This window comes from Leptosomus discolor, chromosome 2, assembly GCF_034619465.1.
Source record: "Leptosomus discolor isolate bLepDis1 chromosome 2, bLepDis1.hap2, whole genome shotgun sequence".
In the NCBI taxonomy this organism is placed as follows: domain Eukaryota; kingdom Metazoa; phylum Chordata; class Aves; order Leptosomiformes; family Leptosomidae; genus Leptosomus; species Leptosomus discolor.
In genome coordinates, this window is record NC_141392.1 from 110,338,189 (window position 1) to 110,360,703 (window position 22,515).

Sequence of the window (22,515 nt, forward strand, 5' to 3'; positions counted from 1 at the left end):
GTTTTTTTTTTTTTGGAAAGATATGTTTGGGCGTTAAGTCGTCTTTTAGATATGGGTTAAACAACTTTTCATATTTACAAGATAAACTGAGAGAATGCTGAATCTTTTCTCTCCCCCAGGTTTGCTGCTGTGTGGTAATCTGTTATGAAGGTAGCTTTCCTGGGGAGTAGCTGTTTGGGAAAATCAACTCTGAGGGCAACTTCTACCAGAATGACAAGAGACAGTTAGAAGTCCCTCTTTCTTTGCTACCAATATTTGAAACACATTAACAAACTTCTGATATTTATACCTAAAGTTTTGAAAGTTCAAACTTTCATATTTTGGAACTTTTACACTTGGCTTTGAACTCAGATGTTTTTACTTTCCCATAACTTTTCTCTTTCTATATTGCTTTCTCAAAACTTTTAAGAAAGTTTCTTAAGGCAAAAATCAACTCCGTGACAAGTCTTTCCCATTCTTGGTCTAATAAGCAGTCCTGTTTCTTGATCCTGTTATGAACTGTTCTGTTCTTCATCCTGTTATGCCTGTTGCTATGGCTACAAGTTGACCCTGGCAGCAAAAATGAATCAATCTCTCGTTTGTGCATCTAACCACAAGTTGTTGCCTTCTGACTTGACAACCAGGAGTTAAGGAGGAGTGCAAAACCAGGCCTGCAAAGTAAAGTCATTACTATGTCATTGGAGTTGTCATCCAGTTTATTCTCATTTGAGTGTGTATGAGTGTGTCTTTGTCAGAAAAAAAGTCTGTTAGTGTTTCTGTACTGGTGTCTTCGTGTGCTCTAAACGCGCTTGGCGTTGGGCGTGCTGTAGTGGTACCAGCAGGAGCGTAGCTAGGGCAGCTCGGAGCTGGCAGAGGCTACAAAATCCACTTGTGGAGCAGAATTTTAAAACTTTCGCATGCAAGTGCAGTTACTGAGTCTATCAAGATACTGTTCTTCTTCTCTTTTTATAAGCTGTCTACCAGATGGTCTTAACATTTTTAGCAGCAGTAAGTTCCCACTGCAATTAGTGGAGCTGTAGCTGGAAATCAGTTGCTAAGGTAGTATACTTAAATGTGAGTTTAGGTATGTAGGTTTCACAGGTTTGGTCTTGATCTTTTTACATTACAAAATTAGAAGAGTACCTTCTTGTTTTAAAATTCACTCCTAAGAAGTATTTTTACTTATTTGCTCACTTTCCCCTTATGTACTGATGGCAGTTTTGTGTAAAAAAATTAATGCTTGTTTCAAAGACATGAAATGGGTAGAAGCAATTTCTGTTCGTAAAGAATTTTCTGGGCTGCTCTAAATGTCTTCTGAGACTTCTGAAGCAAGAATATCGATTTTCAAGCTTTCTCAGGATTGACATCATCTGGTCTTTAAAATATGATGTGTCATTCTCTCTTTCCAGCTGTTCATCAAAATGAACCATCTCTCAGAAATTCAGTTGTCAGTCTTGTTTGCTTTATCAAATACAAATTTGTAAATGCTTTTCCTTTAAAGGCTAAGTATTCTTCATGAATTTTGTTCTTTGGTCACGTAGCCCCTCTTTATGAGGGACTATTTGTTCAGTTAATTTCTAGAACAGCTATCTTCAGGCAGTTGCAGATGCTGTAGTCTGACTTAAACTTGCCTGCTGAGTGCTTTCCTGATACAGATGGGGAGAGTATGGTTGGTTCTCTGTCAGTCACCCACCTGTAATGCTGAATACACGTGTCTGCGTTGGCATATGTGTAGAAGTTACACTTTTAGACAATTAAAAGCTGCAAAGAAATTAGCATTCCTAGAGCAACGTGCAAGGTAATGATTGATGGAAAACCAGGCACTGCTCCTTTGTGTAATTATTAGCAGTTGGAAATTTTCTGATGTCTACCCAACTGTAATTTAATGTATGTGGGTGAAAAAACAATGATAGAAGTAGATTGAATCATGTAAATAAGAATTCCTAAGTGGTTTCCAGATCAAGAAGTAATAAGGGAGAAGCTTATATTTGAGGAACTTCAGATTCCTCAAAGTTGGTTGTGTTTAAAAAGCTTAAATGGAATTTGCTGGTTGTCTGCAAAAAAGGAATATGAGAGAGACTCATTTTCAAGGAAGCTTTTTTGTTGTTGTTCGTTCTTTACTGCTGGAAGCTTTAATCTGCCATTAACAGGACAATCTGAAGGCAAAAGAGTCAGATTTAATCTTTTGATTCTTAAATAAATCACTATGATATCCAGAAAAAAATGAACAATGAAGCCAGCCACCAGTCTGTTAAGTCTTAAGTGGACACATTTGCTCGTGCCTTGTGTAAAAATCAGCTCTGTATTGTGGCACACCTCGGTATTGTCTTACAGGCCTAAACTTTTGATTCCTCCACTTACTGTTTGTTGTGAGAACAAATTCTAAGTCAGTTTTGCTGGATAGAGGGTTGCTGCTTCTGCAGGAAGGAACATGAGTTGATGCTGAAGTCTGTGTATAGCCTGAAAGGTGGCAGCACATCTTTTCAGGCTGTTGGTGTGTTACAACATGGGCGTCCAAAAATTCAGCAGTAGTCTGAAATTTAATTGTCTGATCAGAGACTCAAGCAGGAAAATGAAGCTTGGAGGTTTCAAACAAATAGTGTAGTAGCGGTTACACATTTGTTACCATTTTCTACTTCTAGTGTCTCCTAATCCTGCCAAATGTCAGGATCCACCTACAGCTTAGTGTGGCTGAGGAATTTATACAGCCTGACCTCCCTTTGCCTTTTGGCTCCAACTTCTCCTCAAGCAGCATCTGCTGTGTGATGGAAGCATGTTGTCCGCCAAGTTAACAGCTACAGGGTAGAAGTGTGAGTGAGGTGGTAGCAGCCACATGTGAAGATGTCCGGGTTTTTTGATACCCTTATTATGCTGACTTCAGGTTAGGAGGTCCTCAGTTGAAAGCTTTGGAATATGTTTGGATTCCAAGACCAATCAGCACATTGGCCCAGGATGTGATTTAGGTCGTTGGAGCCATTTCTTTTGGTTCTCACATCCTGATATGGAGTGCTTAGGCTGCAGTCTCCTGTCCAGAGAGACAAGTTCTGGGTATATGGTCCTTCAGACCTCCCTGGAGCATTTTAGTGGATCCATTTACAGCTTCATATTTCATAAGTTAATAGAAAGCTAGTTAGGTCCTGAATGCACTTTAGACCTAAAGTCCTGGGGCAAGTGGATTCTTACTTAACCTGAATTTACTTGCATTTTTACATTCTCATAGAGCTTGTGAGAAAGGTACGTATGACTTGCCCAGTGGCTTGTTTACGAAATACTTAAATTTTGATTTTTGTTTGCTTTATTTTATATTTTCTTTATAGGCAGCTTCTGGACGCTTCTTGAACAAACAGTTACATAAAAAATATAAACACTGGAAACTTGAGTGCTATGGATATTAAATATATTTAAATATAACAGAGAAAAAGGGCCCAAGCTGGCATTTTCAAGAAGTTTTCTTGCGTGCTTCTAGTTACAAAGAACTCTTGCTGTTGGTAGGCTGAAATAATGAAAACTGTATGCACTTTTACTACTAAAAGGAATGTCTGGAATTTGAAAAGCTATTTACTAGGCAGAGAATACAGTGTGGTTGTCAATTAATTGTCAGCTTGCTGCCTCCAAAACCTCTCTTGGGTACAATTTGTTTTACATTGCCCAGCAAGTGACCTGCAGGTTTGTTGTTTCAAAGCATGCATGACTTTGTTATGTCTGCTGCTTATGTTGGGCGAAGCATGAGCATGCTGTTTTTCAAGGACACCATGTTTCTTTTTTTTTTCCCTTTTTTTTTTTTTAATTTTAAACAGGAAAAAAAATACATAATTGTTTCCCTTCTTACGTTTCTCCATGGTTTTGATTTTTTTTTTCCCTGGTCTTCTGATACAATGATGATGTTGTTCTCTTTTGGCCAGCTACATCGTTTATCAGATTATTTCAAGGAAATCTGTAGTCTTCAGACTCGTTCTCCCTTTTTTGAATGAAATCTTTTAATCAATAAATTTAGAAGCATTTGAGAAGATCTACATTTCTTATGATTCATTGCCAGTTAATAACATTATGTGGTAGTTCAGCTTCGCTTGATAAGTTCTTGTTTAGATGATTAAATCTTGTTTTAGCAACTTGATAGATTAAAATTATTAGAATGCAACAATAAGTGTGGTCATGTGTTTATGTATATTGCTATATTTATAATAGTACTTTCCTAATGATTTAAATTATTATTTTTCTGATATTATTATCTAGAGCAGAGTCGCTCTAGTTAAATCTGCTTTCTGATTTAATTATTCTAAAGAAGAGTGAAACCAGTTATCCGTTGTAGCAAGTGCAAGCCATTCCTCAAATCAAGGTTCCAAACATAACGCCTTTCTAGGTCCTACCCCAGGTCTGTAGGACAGGCAGGTTAAGGGGAAAGAAGAGATTAATGCGGAGATGTTATTTGAAAAGTCTTTGTAGCCTTTATGAGACTTTTTCAAAATGAAGTTCCTTGTGGATTTTACTTTCAGTAAAACGTTGCAACATTTTATTCAGTAAGGAACCGAATTAGCTGAGAGGAACTTGACTAGAAAATGTGTATCATTATAGAATGTATTTTGTTTCACTACATTTTTTAGTAATAAACTACCTCAGTTTAGTTTTGCATATGTTCATTGCAAGACTTCTCTGTGCAAACTTATTTTCCTTCAGTATGTCCCCTTACTGATTTAAAAATTGAACATTTGTTCTAGACTGGTTATCTAGGCTCTCACTAAAGACATTAGCAGGAGTCAAATTATTTGATTATTTAAAACCTAGACAACGAATTTTTTTTAACTAAATGTCTAAATGTTGCAGGATTAAATTTATGTAAAATGAATCAGTCTGTCTCTTTGTCATACCTGATTCCTTCAGATAAGTGTTACTGGTAAGGTGATCAGAGTAGCAATAATTAAAGTGGTTTTAACCCTCTCCCCTTTCAAAATTCCAGTATCTATCCAGTTATCAGTGAACAAAATAGCCAAATATGAGAAAATGTTGTTTACAAACCATGATGCAGAAGAAAACATAACCCAAAACCTAGGTATATTCAAAATTAAACTAACAGCTATTTGTCAAGTCTTTTTGGCCAGTGGGAAGTTATCCTATGTTTTCAGACTGCAGGGCTCAGTCAGTATCAATATACTAAAATGTGTATGTTTTATCTTCAAATAGGCTAACCGACCTCCAGCAAAGCTCAATCTGTTAACCTGCCAAGTGAAAACAAACCCAGAGGAGAAAAAATGTTTTGACCTCATATCACGTAGGTTTGTTGTTTAGGTCTTTTTACTTGCAGCTAATATCAAAGAATTTTGCATTATTTCTGTAAATGTGTCAGTAATCCACTTAAACACTTTTGCAGTTGTAGAATGCTTCCCTTTATAAAATGCCCTTCCTGTGACAGTTTACCATTTCACTTACTTTAGGGTAGCGTGACTAACCGCACCTATTTCTTTGGAAAACCACTTATTTTGAAAGCTGACTTTCCTGCTTCTTGCTCTACCATTTTTTACTACCTTACAATACAGTAACAATATTTTTGCCTTGACATCACATACATTGAAAATGTCATAGCTGAGCGTCTTGAAAAGCCACGACTTCAGTACAAAATGAAAAGAAGCTTTTAAACCACGACAAAACTTCTTAAAATTTAAGCATGGTGGTTGCTATGTAACTGTGAAGAAAATACAGAAGACTTTTTTAGTTTCGTTACCTCATAATAAAGGAGAGATAAAGAGTCTATGTATTAAAACCACCAAAACTGAGTAATTTTGGGAACTGAATGGGGTGATGTAGAATTGTGTAGTAGAATGTTTCCTTTGTTTTCTCACTGGGACAATTTAGTATTATACTTATGGACTCAGTGAAAGTAGATTACTAAAAAGTATATCTCAGATTATTTGGGGAGAAGAATATAAATTCATTCCTCATTTGTTTCTTTTTGGAGCTTAAGGTTCTTTTCTATGTGTACAAAGCATATCTTTGTAAGATATGCCACTCATGTTAATAGACTAGTGCTCATGTATGCAATATACAGCTTTTCCCTTTCTGCACAAGTAAGTGGTCTTCCCTGCTTACTTTGCACTTTCTTTGTTGATGACCATGTCACATTTTGCCCAATATCAGCTTATCACAGTGTTACCATTTGACAAGGCATAACCCGCCTCTTAGATCACTTCACTTTTTCACTTAGTTTTGCTATAGAGTTTAAAAACATTAATTGTTTTTTAAAAACTCTGAATTGCTGCATTATGGCAAAATAAAATCTCTTATTCTTTACCTAGCACTTTCCTTTCTGTCCTTTTATGTGTCCTCACTGTCTTAATATTTACCATGTTTGAAACTATCTTTTAATACCTTTTTGCCTGAATATTTTTCAAACTTTAGGAATTTTCATCCTAGAATCTTTTTGCCAGTAGCTTTACCTCTGTTCTCTTCAACTATTCTAATTTTTTCTCCAACTCAATCATTAAACTGTTTCATATCTCATTTGTTTCGTAGACTTAAAACGTGTTATGCTTTTTTCTTTAATAGTACACTATGATAACAATGATTAGGATTACAGAAGTAGTAGTAAATTGAAGTTTTTGAGCTTGATTTAATTGAAACAGCTTGGGGGTTATTCTGTTTGTAGTTTGGACTTTGTGTCTGTCAAATTTGTTTTTCCATTTTTGATTACTGTGGTTTTAGGAGCTCATTTGAAAACTTCAAATCTTTCTTGTGTACACAGATAGACTCAAATATGGACTCTATATTCTCTGTATTTTACTCACACATCCCAACCCTCCCAGCGGAAGTTTAGGTTTGAGATTACTGAGGTTATATCTAGAACATGGAAAAATTACTATGCTCTCCTGCTGCTTATGCGATAGAAGTGCAGTGCTGAGGGAAACATTTTAAGGAGGAACAAGCCACCTTGTGTAAACACAGGTATAAACATAAATGAACTGTAGGTAGTAAGAGTGAAACTTGTTAAATACACTTTTTACCTGTCAACACTGCAGTGATGAGACTAGAGAGCTCAGGAGTCATACATCAATTCATTTTATATTTTTCTGAGAGATTTCTGCAAAATCAGTTTTTCAATCATTTTTTTTAATCAGTATGTGAATTATTTATTGTGCAGACGACAGAACATACCACTTTCAAGCAGAGGATGAACAGGAGTGTCAAATGTGAGTTACTTTGCTAATTTTATTTTTGATCCTGGTGTTCTACTGAGATGTTACCTTGAACTTTAGAAGTGGCAAAACATTTAATAGCAAAACATTACTGTCATTTTAGATGGACATCTGTGCTACAAAACAGCAAAGAGGAAGCTTTAAATAATGCATTCAAAGGAGATGATAACACAGGAGAAAATAATATTGTGCAGGAACTGACAAAAGAAATTATATCTGAAGTCCAGAGGATGACTGGAAATGATGTGTGTTGTGACTGTGGAGCACAAGGTGACTCAATTAAGCATATTTCTAATTAGTAAAAATTCTGTGTCTCATGAGAGTATTTAAGCTGATGTTTTATGCTTTCACTTTTACTCCTTCTCTCACAAAGATTATGCACGTATTAGAATATGCTAACAATTTAACTGCATACTTTGGTAAGATTGATATGCTATATCCATATTGTCAGTAGGAAGAAAAGTTACTAAGAAGCTTATTTTTCTCCCACATATTTTACTAATTGTAACTTTTGCTTATATAAACCAATTGAACTTATTTTATTAGCCCATATTTCATGTAAGATTTAGGTTAAACTGCACAGCATTTTCCTAATAAACTTTTTTTTTCTTTTTATGTTTGACTTCAAGAGTGAGCCAGGGAATATGTCTTAAGACTCTGCTTATTTGGAAGAGAATGCACCTGCTGACTATGGTTTGCAGTGTTGGTTTTGTTGATCGATGAATTTCTACTTTAATCCTCTTCAAATTATTTTTTAAGTCCTGCTGTTTCCTCTGTCCTTTTATGTTATAGAGGCACTGCAGGACTTAGGGTTTTTTGATCTGAAACTGTAGCTAAAAACAGCAGATCTGAAGCTGTATGCACTTTATAAATCAATAGTAACTTCCAGCATAGATACTGTATAAAAATATGGGAAGAGTCAATCCTGCTGTTTTTAAAGAAGTTTCTAAATAGCTACTACCAAACCTTTATCAAATACAAGAATTTCTAAGCTGTCTAAATCTTCAGAAATTAATTGTCTGGAAGATGAGGGAATGTTACAGCAAGAATGCAAAATACTGGGAGAAAAGACAAGGAAGGGTAATGAAAGAAGAAGGGTGAGCCTTAGTATCTTTGAAATATGTGAGAATCTGTTGTAGTGTGGTGCTGTATATATACTTCAGAATCACTGCTGCTTCACTTAGTCTAAAGTCTATACTTGAAATACAAAAAAATAACCAACCGTGTAGGCATTGTTATTTCGATTTGAACTGTAGCTCTAATCCCCAGTGGAGAATGTGACACCATTATATTGGTGATGGAAAAATGCAGTTCCTGAAAGCCATGTGGAGAATAATAAACTGGGCTGTTTGAGCAGCTCCCTTGGAGAGCAATGTCCTTTAAAAAAAAAAAATAAAAAATTGCAACTTCACTCCTTTTGCCATTAAAAAAATCCTGGTTTGTATTTCCCAACAGAGTAAATGTAAAGACATAAATTCGAAGGACTGATAATTCGTCTACAGGAAAGTTATTTTACAGAATTTCATTTCTGTGTGCTACATTTTCTAGAACGAAATAATTACCTGAATAAATCTCAATTCTGTGGGCTCTTTCTGTTTCAGATCCTACCTGGCTTTCAACAAATTTGGGAATTCTAACTTGCATTGAATGCTCAGGAATCCATAGAGAGCTTGGTGTTCACTATTCCAGAATGCAATCGCTTACATTAGATGTGCTGGGAACATCTGAACTTTTGGTAATCAAATTGCTTTTACTAACTTAAAAATGTTACTATAAAATATTTGCAACACAAGTATATTTTTGTCATTTTAACAATACGTTGTTCCAATCCTGAAAATTGCCTCTAGATAAATATTGAAGAAATAATTGAAGAAAGCTTGATTCTTAAAGTTTAAGGGAACCTCCTGGAACATAGTGTCTTACTGGACACTTTGCCTGATCTTAAAATTCAGATTAGTTGAGGCTTCATCGTTTTTGTGATTCCAAGTCTTTTTACCCTTGGTTGCTTTTTTAAAAGGACACAGCTGTTTGGCATATAAATGTGCCTCTCAGATTAAAAATTGAAGGACTTCACGAATACTTATCCCATTAATAATTTAGCATTATTTTAGAAGAGAACTTTAGTCCTCAAAGGAAGAAAATGTATTCAGTTTTTTTACACAAAGAAGTTACCATCAGCTGCTCTGTGACAGTTCATATGTGTGTTCTTACCCAGCACAAAGTATTTTTCATTTATTCTATGAACTGGTGTCTTGATGGATTATTCTGCAGTTACTTGTTCGCGTATTAAATCCCAGCTGAAAACTGACATCTAAAAAGGCGCCTAATCTGTTCATGATCACTGACATAGTAGCAGAACAAGAATCGGAAACAAAAAGTCCCAACTCCCATTTTCCCTTGTCTTCCCACTAGCATGTCCGTGGCAAATACATTTTATTAAGTGAGCTGTGGATTTTTTTTTTTTTTTTGACAGCTTGCAAAGAATATTGGGAATGCAGGGTTTAATGAGATTATGGAATTCTGTCTGCCATGTGATGAGACAGTCAAACCTAATCCAAGCAGCGATATGTAAGTACAGAGCCACTACTCCTGAAAAACGCAGGCATTTAATTTAATATTGCTAATGGGTTGTGCCATTATAGTTTGCACCAGCAGGCCATGGAAGATATGTAATGTCTTATATATAGCCTTAGAGCCAAGGAATAAACCTTTTTTCTGATGCTTTGCATGTCTGTTTTTATTGAACTTTATCTGATTGTACCTTCCCTTAATAGTAAGGATTATCTTACCAACTCTCTGAATCATGATTTATGGAACAGAAACAAACATGACTTGTTGGGAATTTTAAAGACACACAAGGGTGGGAATTAAAAACAAAGCTATTAATTTTGTGCTATTTAAACACAAAATAGAAATAGGAATAAGGTACACATTTGACCTGAAAGATACTGGACACCTAGTGTTTTCGGAACTACACCTGGGACTTAAGTCTGTAACTGTGTGGAACAGAGAAAGAACATTTAACTGAATTCCTTGAAAACACTGAACAGTGATGGCAGAGACGCAGCAAGGACAGCTGCCTACTTGGCTGGATACTACTCCATCGTAAAAGAGCTAGTAAATGATGCACAAACAAACCCAGAAGAATTGGCTTTGGTGAAGCTGATTTTACGTTATTTGGACTTTCACCATTCAGACAGAACCAATGTTAAACAATGCAGTTTAAATAATTTTAAAGTACCACTATCAATAATAATACAAGAGTATCAATAATAAAAATTACTAATAATTTTACTGAATGCTAAATCAATAACGTAAGAAGACTTCTAAAAATTGATATTTTTAAAAAATCAGTTTGTTTGATACATCTACATATGAAATTTGGTCCTTCTTTAATGAAACAAGAACCTGAAGACAGACACTTTAAAAACTATGAAGGAATACTGTCTTATGCTTTAGGAACAAGAGCTATCCATTGATTCAAATTATTATTATTTGGACTTTTTTTCTTTTGCACATTATATAGATGATAAAGTACGGCTTTGTTAACTGTCTTCTGTGCAATGTTGTGCACATCCCAAGAGCTGGTAAGGAGTTATGCCTTTGGGCTCCTGTCTTGCTGTCATGGGAAGAGGAGTAGTTATTTGTTAGTAGCAAAAGTGATAACTCGTGCTGATACAAGTCTACTAAGTTTTCACCTCAGTTGAGAGGCAAACTAGAAGCTCCACTACATCCTCCATTTTACAGTTGTGGTGAAGAGTTGCTTTACAGAACATACTCACTGCTGGGAATACAGATCCAAGGCCTGGATAGTCTGTGCAGAGGTATAAGACAGATTTTTGTATCCTCTGCCTTCCGTCCTTTTCCAACATGTGTAAAAGTACGAGTCAGGTCAACATAAACCTGCAACGCTGCTATTAGCAAACCAGCATTATGATGCTTTGATGTATCTTCTGTACATAGAGCTGGGTAATCTTGATCTCTGTTTCACACCAGAGTTCAGAAGGGAAAATTCATGGTCTGTCTTCATACTGGATATTTGATTCATCTTCTGTAGCTACATTTCATACTGGAAATACAAGACTGCATGTCTTACATGCATATTTAAAAAGAAAAATTATCATAATGAATAAGAAATAGTCTTTCCCAGATTTTGTTTCAAATGACTTGCCATGTATTTATGGAAATTCTAATGTGTATCTTCTGCTAAAAGTTATAGAAGTAAATTATATTCAATTTTAGGAATGCAAGAAAAGATTATATTACTGCCAAGTATATTGAGAGAAAATATGCAAGGAAAAAGCATGCTGACAATGCAGCTAAATTGCATGCTCTTTGTGAAGCAGTCAAATCAAGAGACATTCTTGGATTAGTCCAAGTATATGCTGACGGTGTGGATCTCACAGAAAAAATTCCACTGGCCAATGGCCACGTAAGTGTTGTAAATTTTATTCAAGAAATTGTTATAACTGCAATATGTTTTCATTAAATAAGAAGGACTATTTTTTTTTTCTTATTTGAAGATAAGATTTGAAACACTTTTCTGAACACTTGTCCTTTTAATACTGTAATTTAACAACAACAAAATAAGATATTCAGTAGTTTAATCTAAAATTATTTCCAAATAATATCCTATTTTAAATATATTAAAACATTAAACATTAAATCATTCAATATTCTATTTGTGTTCAACCATTTGTTTGTTTACTTTAGCAGAATGAAAGGGAAGCAATAGAAGTCTTCACAAGAGATGTTTTAATGTGGTAGCATGTCTGAATGTTTTGAAATTAAATATTTTAATTGATCTAATTTATGTCTTAATAAAATTTCTGCTTCTCTGTAGATCAGAAGAAACAAACGTGTTCTTTTGTTTTATTCTTAGGAGCAAGACGAAACAGCACTTCATCTTGCTGTTAGGTCAGTTGATCGAACATCCCTTCATATAGTTGACTTTTTAGTGCAGAACAGGTAAGTGTAAAGAAAACTATTAAAATATTATTGATACTGCTTTTATGTCAAGTAATACAAATACTAAATGAATACAAATATTAAAACTAATTCTAGGATTTGCAAATGTAATTTTATTCTTTGAAAATATTGTAATGAGAGAGGTTTATTAATATAGGGTAGGAAACTAAGTATAATCAGCTTTCTTCTTCTTTCTTGTACTCCAATAGTGGCAATCTAGATAAGCAAACATGTAAAGGTAGCACAGCCCTGCATTACTGCTGTCTGACGGACAACGTTGAGTGCCTCAAACTGCTGCTGAGAGGGAAGGCTTCTATTGAAATAGGTAAAAGGGTAATGTGTACTTCAATTTTGTATTTGTCACTGCTTCAGATAAGAAACAGTGAAGGTGGAGTAAGTGCATTTTCTCCTCAGTTGTTTGTCGTAATAACCTGTGAATATAGTCTTCATTATTTAAAAAAAAAATCAATATTCACTCTTTATTTCAAGTTTAAAATTGACTTATACATTACACTTGTTTTTTAAACAAATTTAGATAAGTACGTACCAAGATTTTTAACTGATGTCTTGTGGCTAATTGTATGCTGCCATTTCATAGCTATCATTCTGTATATATGGCATGTTGAGTTGATACTGCTTGTTATGTTCAGAGGATTGGTATGAGTTAGGCCTACATATGAGGGAAAGAGATGAATTTTAGATTGTGTTGGTGTAGTACTTCACTATGTACCTGCAGGTTTGTCTTGATCTTTAGTAATGGACATGTTAATAGTGACATGTTTCATCATAACTTTCTTTTCTTGCTGTAATGTAGCTAATGAATCAGGAGAGACGCCACTCGATATAGCTAAACGTTTAAAACATACTCACTGTGAAGAGTTGGTAAGTGGTGCATCTTCCTGTGTGTTTGTGCATTTATAGGCAAAATTGTGTCTGAATATTTAGCAGTTTAAATTGAATATTCAACGAGTATATTCCAGACAGAATAGTTGCATTAGAAATAGTTACGTGCTTCTGTCAGTTATATGCTTTTAAGAAGAAAAGTATGTTTCTTTTTAGATGCTTTGGAAATGCTAAACTTCTTGGGGCCAGGGGATGATACTGTTTGAGCTATTAGTCCCAGGTACAGAAGTAAGATCCCCTCAGTAATTTTGCAGATGACACCAAGTTGGGCAGGAGTGTTGATCTGCTCGAGGGTAGGAAGGCTCTGCAGAGGGATCTGGACAGGCTGGATCAATGGGCTGAGACCAACTATATAAGGTTCAACAAGGCCAAGTGCCGGGTGCTGCCCTTGGGTCACAACAACCCCCATGCAGCGCTACAGGCTTGGGGGTGGGTGGCTGGAGAGCTGCCCAGCAGAAAAGGGCCTGAGGGTGTTGATTGACAGCCGGCTGAACATGAGCCAGCAGTGTGCCCAGGTGGCCAAGAAGGCCAACAGCATCCTGGCCTGTATCAGCAATGGTGTGGCCAGCAGGAGCAGGGAGGTGATCGTGCCCCTGTACTCGGCACTGGTGAGGCCGCACCTTGAGTACTGTGTGCAGTTTTGGGCCCCTCACTGCAAGAAAGACATTGAGGTGCTGGAGCGTGTCCAGAGAAGGGCAATGAAGCTGGTGAAGGGTCTGGAGAACAGGTCTTGTGAGGAGCGGCTGAGGGACCTGGGGTTGTTTAGTCTGGAGAAGAGGAGGCTGAGGGGAGACCTTATCTCTCTCTACAACTACCTGAAAGGAGGCTGTAGGCAGGTGGGGGTTGGTCTCTTCTCCCAAGTAACAAGTGATAGGGTGAGGGGAAACAGCCTCAAGTTGCTCCAGAGGAAGTTTAGATTGGACATTAGGAAAAATTTCTTTACTGAAAGAGTGGTCAAACATTGGAACAGGCTTCCCAGGGAAGTGGTTGATTCACCATCCCTGGTGGTATTTAAAAGATGTGCAGATGTAGCACTTAGTGGCATGGTTTAGTGGTGGGCTTGGCAGTGCCACATTAATAGTTGGACTTGATGATCTTAAGCGTCTTTTGCAACCGAAGTGATTCTTTGACTCTGTGTAAGTGCCTGACATCTCATTGAAATCTAATCACCAAAGTACTTTTTATGGGTGAAGGCCATGGAGGAAGGCCATTTTCTTGTTGCCTGGAGAAGTTGTGGATGCCCCATCATTTGAAGTGCTCTATGTTAGGTTGGATGGGACTTCGAGCAACCAGATCGAGTCGAAGATGTCCCTGCCTATGGCAGGGGGGAGTGGACTAGATGATCTTTAAAGGTCTATTCCAACCCAAAAAGTTCTGTGATTCTATGAAGAGAAGTTGGCTACCATCACTACCTTTAGTAAGCAAGAAAAATGGATTAGTGGGGTCAAGGCTTCTTGATAAGTGAGTCTGATTTAAAAAAACTGCCACTGCAGTTAATTTCTTTGACTTTCAATTTCGAAATCAAAGCAAATAGGATGTAGGGCTTATTGTCAGAAAACGGAGAATGGACCTACGATGGTTAATGGGAAGCCTAGTTGCTTTTGATTTATTTGTTGTATTTGGTCGCAGAGCTTAATTCTTTAAACTTACCCCAGTGCAGAAACTTTCCAGATTGCTGAAGTCTGTTTTTAAAATAAAAGTAATATTTATACTTAGAAACCAAGGTTCCTTCTATATGTAGTTTTTCTTTGGTTTTAAATATGTTGTTTTAAAATAAATACTGCACGTAACATAGTTGTCAACAGTCATTTTTTTTTTTTCCCTTAGCTTACTCAAGCACTGTCTGGGAGGTTTAATTCTCATGTTCACGTGGAATATGAATGGCGGTTACTCCATGAAGATCTGGATGAAAGTGATGATGATGTGGATGAAAAGCTGCAGGTTTGTATCAACACATTATTATTTTTCTGTAGGCATATATGTGTAAGCATTATGTTCATAATGATTTGAATAACACAACTTTTTACAATGGATATGAAAACACTATGAAATAAAGTTCTGTAGTAAAATGTAGTAGCTTTAATTTTGGTTCCTTAAATTATAATTTGTCTTCTCATTCCTCTTCAGTATAAGGTATAAAACATACAACCACGTGGTGATGATCGCATTATGATTAGCCAGATGACATATCTTGTTTTTTATGGAGTCAAAAGTTTGTTTCAATACATCAGGAATATTTAGATCTGCTGATCATGAAGCAGAACTAACAGGCGCTAGGAAAATTGCCTTTACAAAGACAGGCACCTTATAGTATCTCCTCATGTTTGTGAAACAGCCCTAGTCGATGGCTTTAATTTTGGAACAGTTTATGCATTGGCTTGTCTTCAGTGGAACTTAACTTGTCCATTAAATAAGCTACATCCTTTAATAGCAAAGTAGGGTCTTAATTCTGAATCTTCACTTAAAAATATTTTTGGTTTTCTCCCTTTTCATACCTGAAATTTCTGGTGGTGTTGTGGTGCTATTAGATCCAGAATCACGTAATGGTTGAGGTTGAGAGGGACCTCTAGAGGTCATCTGCTCCAACCCTCCTGCTAAAGCAGGATCACCTAGAGGCAGTTGCCCAGGGCCATGTCCAGATGGCTTTTGAATAGAATCATAGAGTCATAGAACAGTTTTGGTTGGAAGAGACCTTCAAGATCATTGAGTCCAACCTTTGTCCTAGCTCTATCAACACCACCAAACCATGTCCTTAAGTACAACATCTACCCATCCCTTAAACACCTCCAGGGATGGTGACTCCATCACCTCCCTGGGCAGCCTATTCCAATGCCTGACGACCTTTCAGTAAAGAAATTCTTCCTAATATCAGCCTAAACATCTCCAAGGATTGTCATATTACAAAGTATTCCAGTAGCATAGGAACTTCATTGCATTTTCAGAATTTATTTCCCAACTTAGGGACCAACTTCAAAAAGTATTTAAGCACCTAGACATAGAGACAGGGAACTACTGTGTTTTTAAGAACAACACTTTAAAAATAGCTTGGATTTCTAGGGGCCAAGTAATTTGAAATGATGTATAGGCTCCTAAATACTAATGACATTCTGAAACTTTCATAATTTGAAGCATTCCACATAAGTATTGAACATATGTTTTTGTTCTTTCTGTGTGTGTGGTGTTATAATTGGTTATGCCTTTTCTGCTTCCTTTATAGAGTGCAAGGAATACATAATAGGCTTTATATTAGTTAATCTTCAGATGTTAGCACAACCTTTTTTTTCTCTTGAAAGTGACTAGCAAAAACCCCTTTCTCCTCTGGATAATGAAATTTAACTTTTTTCTTCCTTCAATTTTTAGCATTTTAATATTTCTCTTGCAAAGTCTGCCATCTCAGCTGGGGCATGAATTGCTAATACTTAATTAATAACATAAAACCAGATCTCGTGTGTTGGGTTTAAAACCTGACAGTCATAGATTGATTTTCTTTGCCTTCACAGAATGTCTTTACAAATCCTAGGTCATTAGACCATTGAATTGCCTTAATGTTTTGGAGACTAATTTTGACATCAATGTCTTCTCTCTTGCAACGTACCATTTTTGCAAGATCTTGTCTGCATAGGATTCTTCTCCCCATGCCCTGTCTCTCTTTAGTCCAAGAACACTATTACCTCTGGTGCTTGACTTGAGCTAGTTAGCAACAAAGAGCGAAGAATGTGTCACAAGCCATCCCTTTCAAAGCACAATTGCTACCTTCTGAGGCTTTTCTTAAGATTTTTCTTGAGAATTTTGGTATCTGTGCAAGAATCTGGAATCTGTGAGCTGCTAAATCCAGTTTTCTGGGTGGGCTTTCATATTATATCTCAGTATTTATGTATTCCTGTGTGGTGTATCACCATTCAGATAATAACGGCAGTAATGATGACCTTTTTGATAAAGTGTCTTGAAACTTTCTGTAATCTCTCTTAGAGATTTCTTTTTTCCAGCTGTAAAACCTTTTGGGAAATTTACAACTAGATATCTAGCAAATCCTTTTCTGGAACACTCTAAATTTGTATTTTTTATCTGTTTTTTCATTCACTTCCTTCCTTCCTTCTTGCCAGCTGCCTTCTGCAGTTGAGCGTTCTCTTTTTGGCTAGTCCCTGAGCTCCATCTTGTATAGGAAGTTCTCTCCTACTCAGCAGTGAGGCTAAAGTAATGAAACTGCTACTTCACTGCCCACTATTAATAGGCTTATACTACAGGGACTTTTGAAAGGAGATTAAGGACTATTAATCACAGACTAGTGTCTGTGACTACATTGAATGCACTGGTGAAAACTGCTGTTGCTTAGGATCGCATCAGAGTCCTGTTTATAGATGTCAAGCTATTAGGTTTGTCTTTCTGGTACAGCAATTGAATGGATTTTGTAATCTTTGTCAGAAAAGGTCGTGTCTGAAATTGAAGTTCTTTTAGTCCAGAATTTTTCATATAAGGAGAGTCTAACCTAAAAGAAGGCTAAGACACCCCGGCTGCCTGGTCCTACCTCATATTCTGCCTCCATTCTGGCACACGCTTGTCCCTGTATTGGGCTGTTTCAGTTTGGTAAACCAGTGAAAAGCTAAATCAACAAAACAAAAAGAGTTTTCTGCTGGCTTGGAAAGCAGAAGCAAGTGTGGGCTGAAACAACTACCAGAACCAGGGCAGTGGAGAGGTCAGGGAATGGAGAGTGTCAGCCAGTGAGGAGTAAGGCTGTTAAGCCAAAGTAAAGGTAGAGATTAATGCATCTGGCTGTCACATACATCATTCTGATAAATCTGAACTATAATGCTGTGCTATAACATGTCTAAAGGCCCTACATGATCAATCCAGAGTAAGCATTGAATATATTATGAGGAAAATTGATTGCTTATTTGTGATACTGTTGGTATAAATCTTTATTCTGCCTAAATGCTATTACTATAAATGGTTATTTTAATTTCATATACAGACAGTATATCAGTGACGTGTTTATCTAAGTGTATTTCTAAAGGCATATTTATGCTCTTCGAGCTGTGGATTGTTACAACCCATTCCTGTACTAGCCACATGAATTTTTAACTCCAGCTATTTTAATTATCATTTGATAACAGTAATTACTATGCTTGCTGTTGAAACAGGAAAAATAATGCTAAATGTGCATAGCAAGCAGATGACTTGCTGTAAATCTCAAAGACAACTAATTAGATCTCATTTGATAATGTGCATGGGATGAGCAATGTTCCATCCCAGCTGCCAACTAAAGTAATCTCCCAAACTTGTCCAGCAATATTAATGAGCTAAAACAGTTCCTGAGATTTTTGGCTCCTAATTTGTTGTAGGCTGAGTTGCAGGTAGAATACTTGGATACAGTTGTGTCCAGTTTTTAATATTACGATCATCTGTTTGATATCTAACACAGTGGAACTTCCTATGAGGCTTAGGATCTTCAGTTGTTCATTTACTTTTAAAAATACTGCCTAGTATTTGGATGCAGGGAAACTTTACTTGATCCAATCTGAATATCGATATTGACTAGCTATAGGACTATAATCCTCTGTATATAAGGATACAGTATTATCCTACAGAAGTATACCACAGGAGAAAATGATAATTGTTTTGAAATGCCGTTCGCGTTTAATCTTTTTTTGTTAATGTGCACATACTTTGTCTTGAAGAGGGCAGAATGTAGGTTTTAGATTACATGTTAAAAGCAACAAAAATGCATTTTAGCAGCCATTTTTCCGTTCTAGAAACTAATAACTTTCTATCAACTAATAAATAAAATGAGTACAACTGATGTGGTACCAGCGAGTACTTCTGTTATTGTGTTCAAGCAACCTAGTCCCAATCGGAGAGAGGACAGGCCTGTCAGCTTCTATCAGCTTGGATCCAACCAACTTCAGCCTAATGTAGCATCCTTGGCAAGAGATGCAGCGAACATTGCTAAGGATAAGCAAAGAGGATTTATGCCAAGCATATTACAGAATGAAACATACGGAGCAATACTCAGTGGCAGTCCACCTCCCATTCAGCCTGCAGTTCCTGTTACAAGTAGTGCACCTCCTCTACCTCCAAGGAATATTGGCAAAGGTACTAACACTGGAAAATCGCGTTATGTGTTAGAAGAATGGGATCATAACACTTTTTTTATTACTACATTTTTAGGTTTTCTTTTACAGTTATTTTGCACAGGTAAGTATTGGAACAGTTTATTGATGACTTCATTTTATATACTTGAAGTGAATCTGCTCAACCTCTTCTGAGTTTGATTTTCAGTGTATCTGCAAGAAAGTGCACAATAGTGTTTGGTAAAACACTGCCCAGGTAACCTCAATAGAGTTAACCAATTTATTAAAATGAGGGTTGTAGTCAATTTAGTTCAGCAATTTTTTTTTGTTGTTGTTGTTCTAGTCCATCTTTTCATACTTCTGCTTTTTAAGGATGTCGTTCTCAGAGTTCAATTTAAATGTACACTTTCAATAGCATTTGGCTGTTGTGGAAAATTGTTTAATACCTGGGAGAATGGAGAGTGTATGCAGAACGTGAGAACTTTTAACCTTGCAAAGTCTTCTCTTAATAAATATGTGCTTCAAAGTTGTTGAAGTAAAAGTGTAAGTGTCGTGATGTGGAGAACTGTATGATTTTAGAGAATTGGTAGCTTACTGAAAATGTAACTGCCAATTACTGGTTATAACCTGGTCAGCAGAACAGTGTAAAATGCACGTGTCTCATCCTGGTTCAGAAGGGTGGTGTTCTTTCAAAATCTATCATTAAAGCTGCTCTGTGAATTTCATTCTTATCTTCATGTATAATGTTTGCATCACATTAAAGATGCATAGAGAAAATCTGTATAGGTCCCCTTTGTACGGTACGTGTTTGGTGTGTTTCATGGTTTTATACTTTTATTAATCCAGCAGCTTTCATGGATGCTATATTGTTGTAAAGTTCAATTCAAGAAAAATGACATATATAAAGACATGATTTTCTACGGTGCTGTTATTCAGGCTCCGTAAGAGGAGATATGAGTGGGGAATGTTCTAGGCGTACATGAGTGGCTTCTGCCTTTGGGAGCCCTGTGCAGAGGTCAGAATGCAGGACTCCGTACACCAGTGATTGTGTCTGAGGTGGTAAATTGAACATCTATGTAATACGAGTCAGTTAATGGTCTTACAGGAATGGCTGCAGTATAAAAGTCAGATTAACGTATGTTATTTTGGGGCGAAAAAACTGAGAACAATAGAACAATATTGCGTTATTTAAAAAGTATAGCATGAGACTGGGGGAAGTTTAGCAGCAGAACCAAAGTGGGATTCCTTTCATCTAACATTTTTGCATGAAGTCTAAGCTTAATATCTAGACACTTTATTACTTGATGGAAAGGAATGTTTCCCCCACCAAACAGGAAAATTCACCCAAGGAGTTTGAGTCTGTTTAACTGTTAGATTCTATCTCTAAGTTAGTAATACAATTGGATAGTTAAAAAGACTGTTTTACCATTTTATACTATTTTAATCATGGCCAACCATACTGTTTCACCCACTGTTTGCCCTTTATTAAACGACACTTTTCAAAGAGTGTCATTTTAATTTCATTCACAACCCCAGACTTCTTGGCACCGCTATAGTGCAACTCACGCCAAGAAAGCATGCTGCCTGGCTTAGATTGTTAGCTCATGTTCTTTACTCTAGCAAAGTATTAGCCTATTATTTTGTATTCTTAGTTAAAAGCTATAATAGTATCATCAGTCTTAGCTTCTTGTTGATTGCTGATGTTGTTGGTGTTATGCTTATGGTGTGTTATTACTCCTTTATCCTCTTAACTTTAGGCTGTTCTCCAGGTCTTCTGAGCCTTTTATGCTTTCCCCTACAACCTAATATTTTTTTCATACCTTACTCTGTTTCATCTTTTCTTAATATGGTGCTCATGTGCTGAGTAGGGAGAAGTGGCATAATATGTGCAAAATACTGGCTTTATGAAGAAAACCTATAGTGTGTTTTTATGAAATGGGAAGGCAGCTCTTCAGCCTAAATTGAGTCATTTAGGAGACCCTGAAGAAGTTGTACTTTATAACTGATTCATGATTAGTTATGATAGCTTCTTGTTTGGGTGAAATTCAGTATTACAGTTTTATGTCAATTCCAAGTCAAAACTGATGTTTTGCTTTGAGTCAGCAGTGTCTGCTAATGCTCATGGGAGAGTGAGGTCCTTTTCTTGCAGTACCTGAGAAGATTACAGCTATCAGTCAGGGATTAAAGAAGGTAGCAAGACTTGCCTTCTGTCTTCTTGTGGAGAAACTTCTGCTTTTTCAAGTGTTGACATACTTCAAAGTAATGACTGAAGACAAATTTTACTTAGGTGAAGTGTTAGTAAGACTTCACCCGGAAACTTCTATGTAATTTTTTGCACCAGACTCTGATTTCTGCTCTGGCATTCCAGCAGGATGGCAGTGGTACCTGTTGCTGAATATAGTGGTCTAGCGGCACCATTTTTAAAGGCACGGGTGTGAATATTAACACTTTGTGCTTAGGGTAAGCAATAACAATAATACAGTATTTTCCTCTCTTTTTAGTTCAGCCTTCAGTTCTTGGCAGTGGTATTCAGACAATTTCTTCATCTAATGCAATGTGGAAGACAAATTCTTTAGGAGTGGAAAGTATAAGCAGGCAGAGGTCTTCATCAGATCCACCAGCTATTCATCCCCCTGTGCCGCCATTGCGTGTAACATCTACAAGTATGTTTCCACTTTCCCCTGTTTTCCCTTCTGCTGTATCTAATCATAGTTGGCTTATTTTTCCATTTCCACAACTCATACTTCCTCTTTTGGTGACTGTAGCTTTGGCCTGTTGTTCCCATCCAGTAACTTTGTATGAACTATCTTCTCTGACGTTCCAGTGAGGACTGTATGGTGTAGCGCAGGGTCGACAGGAAATACTGTTTGTTATTAGAGCTAAAGAGCTCTTTGCTTGATATCTACAGTTTCAATGCTGCATTTCTCACTAGTTGTAAAGGTGAGTGTTACATGTAGGCATGATGCTGTGTCTCCACATTATGCTTGATTTCTTGCAGACCATAGGAATTCGAAAAGATGTTTTAATGCGTTGCCAGCTGCTGTTGTGGTGGTTTCAGGAATTCAATAGAAATTTTAGTTAATTGCCAAACCTAATGTGAAGTTAGTTAGATGTTAACCGTAACAGGATTTTGAGAAAAGAAATTCCTCTAAATAAAATTTCTCAGTTACTTTTCCACAAAACACAAGCTAAAGGCCTCAATAGAGCAAACAATATTAGCACTTTATTAAATATATTCTGATCTACTGTTTTCAGAATATGACTGACCGGTAAGAATTTTCTTTGCTTGTGCTTTAATGCTTGAATGAATTGAAGTACTTGTGAGCTGTCTGACCTTGACTAGGTGGAACACAAGGTAAACCTCTTTCCAAAGAGGTCCTCCTTCCAATGGAAGGATTGCTTTCCATTTAAGT

At 36.6% G+C, this 22,515-nt stretch overlaps 1 protein-coding gene across 3 annotated transcripts in view; it reads left to right on the forward strand.

The window, feature by feature from the left end:
- Positions 1–22,515, forward strand: part of ASAP2 (ArfGAP with SH3 domain, ankyrin repeat and PH domain 2) — a 91,259-nt gene that overhangs the window by 60,760 nt on the left and 7,984 nt on the right. For 2 of the 3 annotated variants that reach the window (XM_086461563.1, XM_086461564.1), the window contains exons 12-23: positions 5,158–5,245; positions 7,109–7,157; positions 7,267–7,433; positions 8,765–8,898; positions 9,637–9,731; positions 11,406–11,595; positions 12,046–12,131; positions 12,341–12,456; positions 12,946–13,013; positions 14,862–14,975; positions 18,869–19,124; positions 21,604–21,765. In XM_086461563.1, coding sequence (XP_086317689.1) covers positions 5,158–5,245; positions 7,109–7,157; positions 7,267–7,433; positions 8,765–8,898; positions 9,637–9,731; positions 11,406–11,595; positions 12,046–12,131; positions 12,341–12,456; positions 12,946–13,013; positions 14,862–14,975; positions 18,869–19,124; positions 21,604–21,765 — 1,525 coding nt within the window. The remainder of the gene's footprint in view (positions 1–5,157; positions 5,246–7,108; positions 7,158–7,266; positions 7,434–8,764; positions 8,899–9,636; positions 9,732–11,405; positions 11,596–12,045; positions 12,132–12,340; positions 12,457–12,945; positions 13,014–14,861; positions 14,976–18,868; positions 19,125–21,603; positions 21,766–22,515) is intronic. The other variant, XM_086461565.1, reaches the window with a different exon arrangement.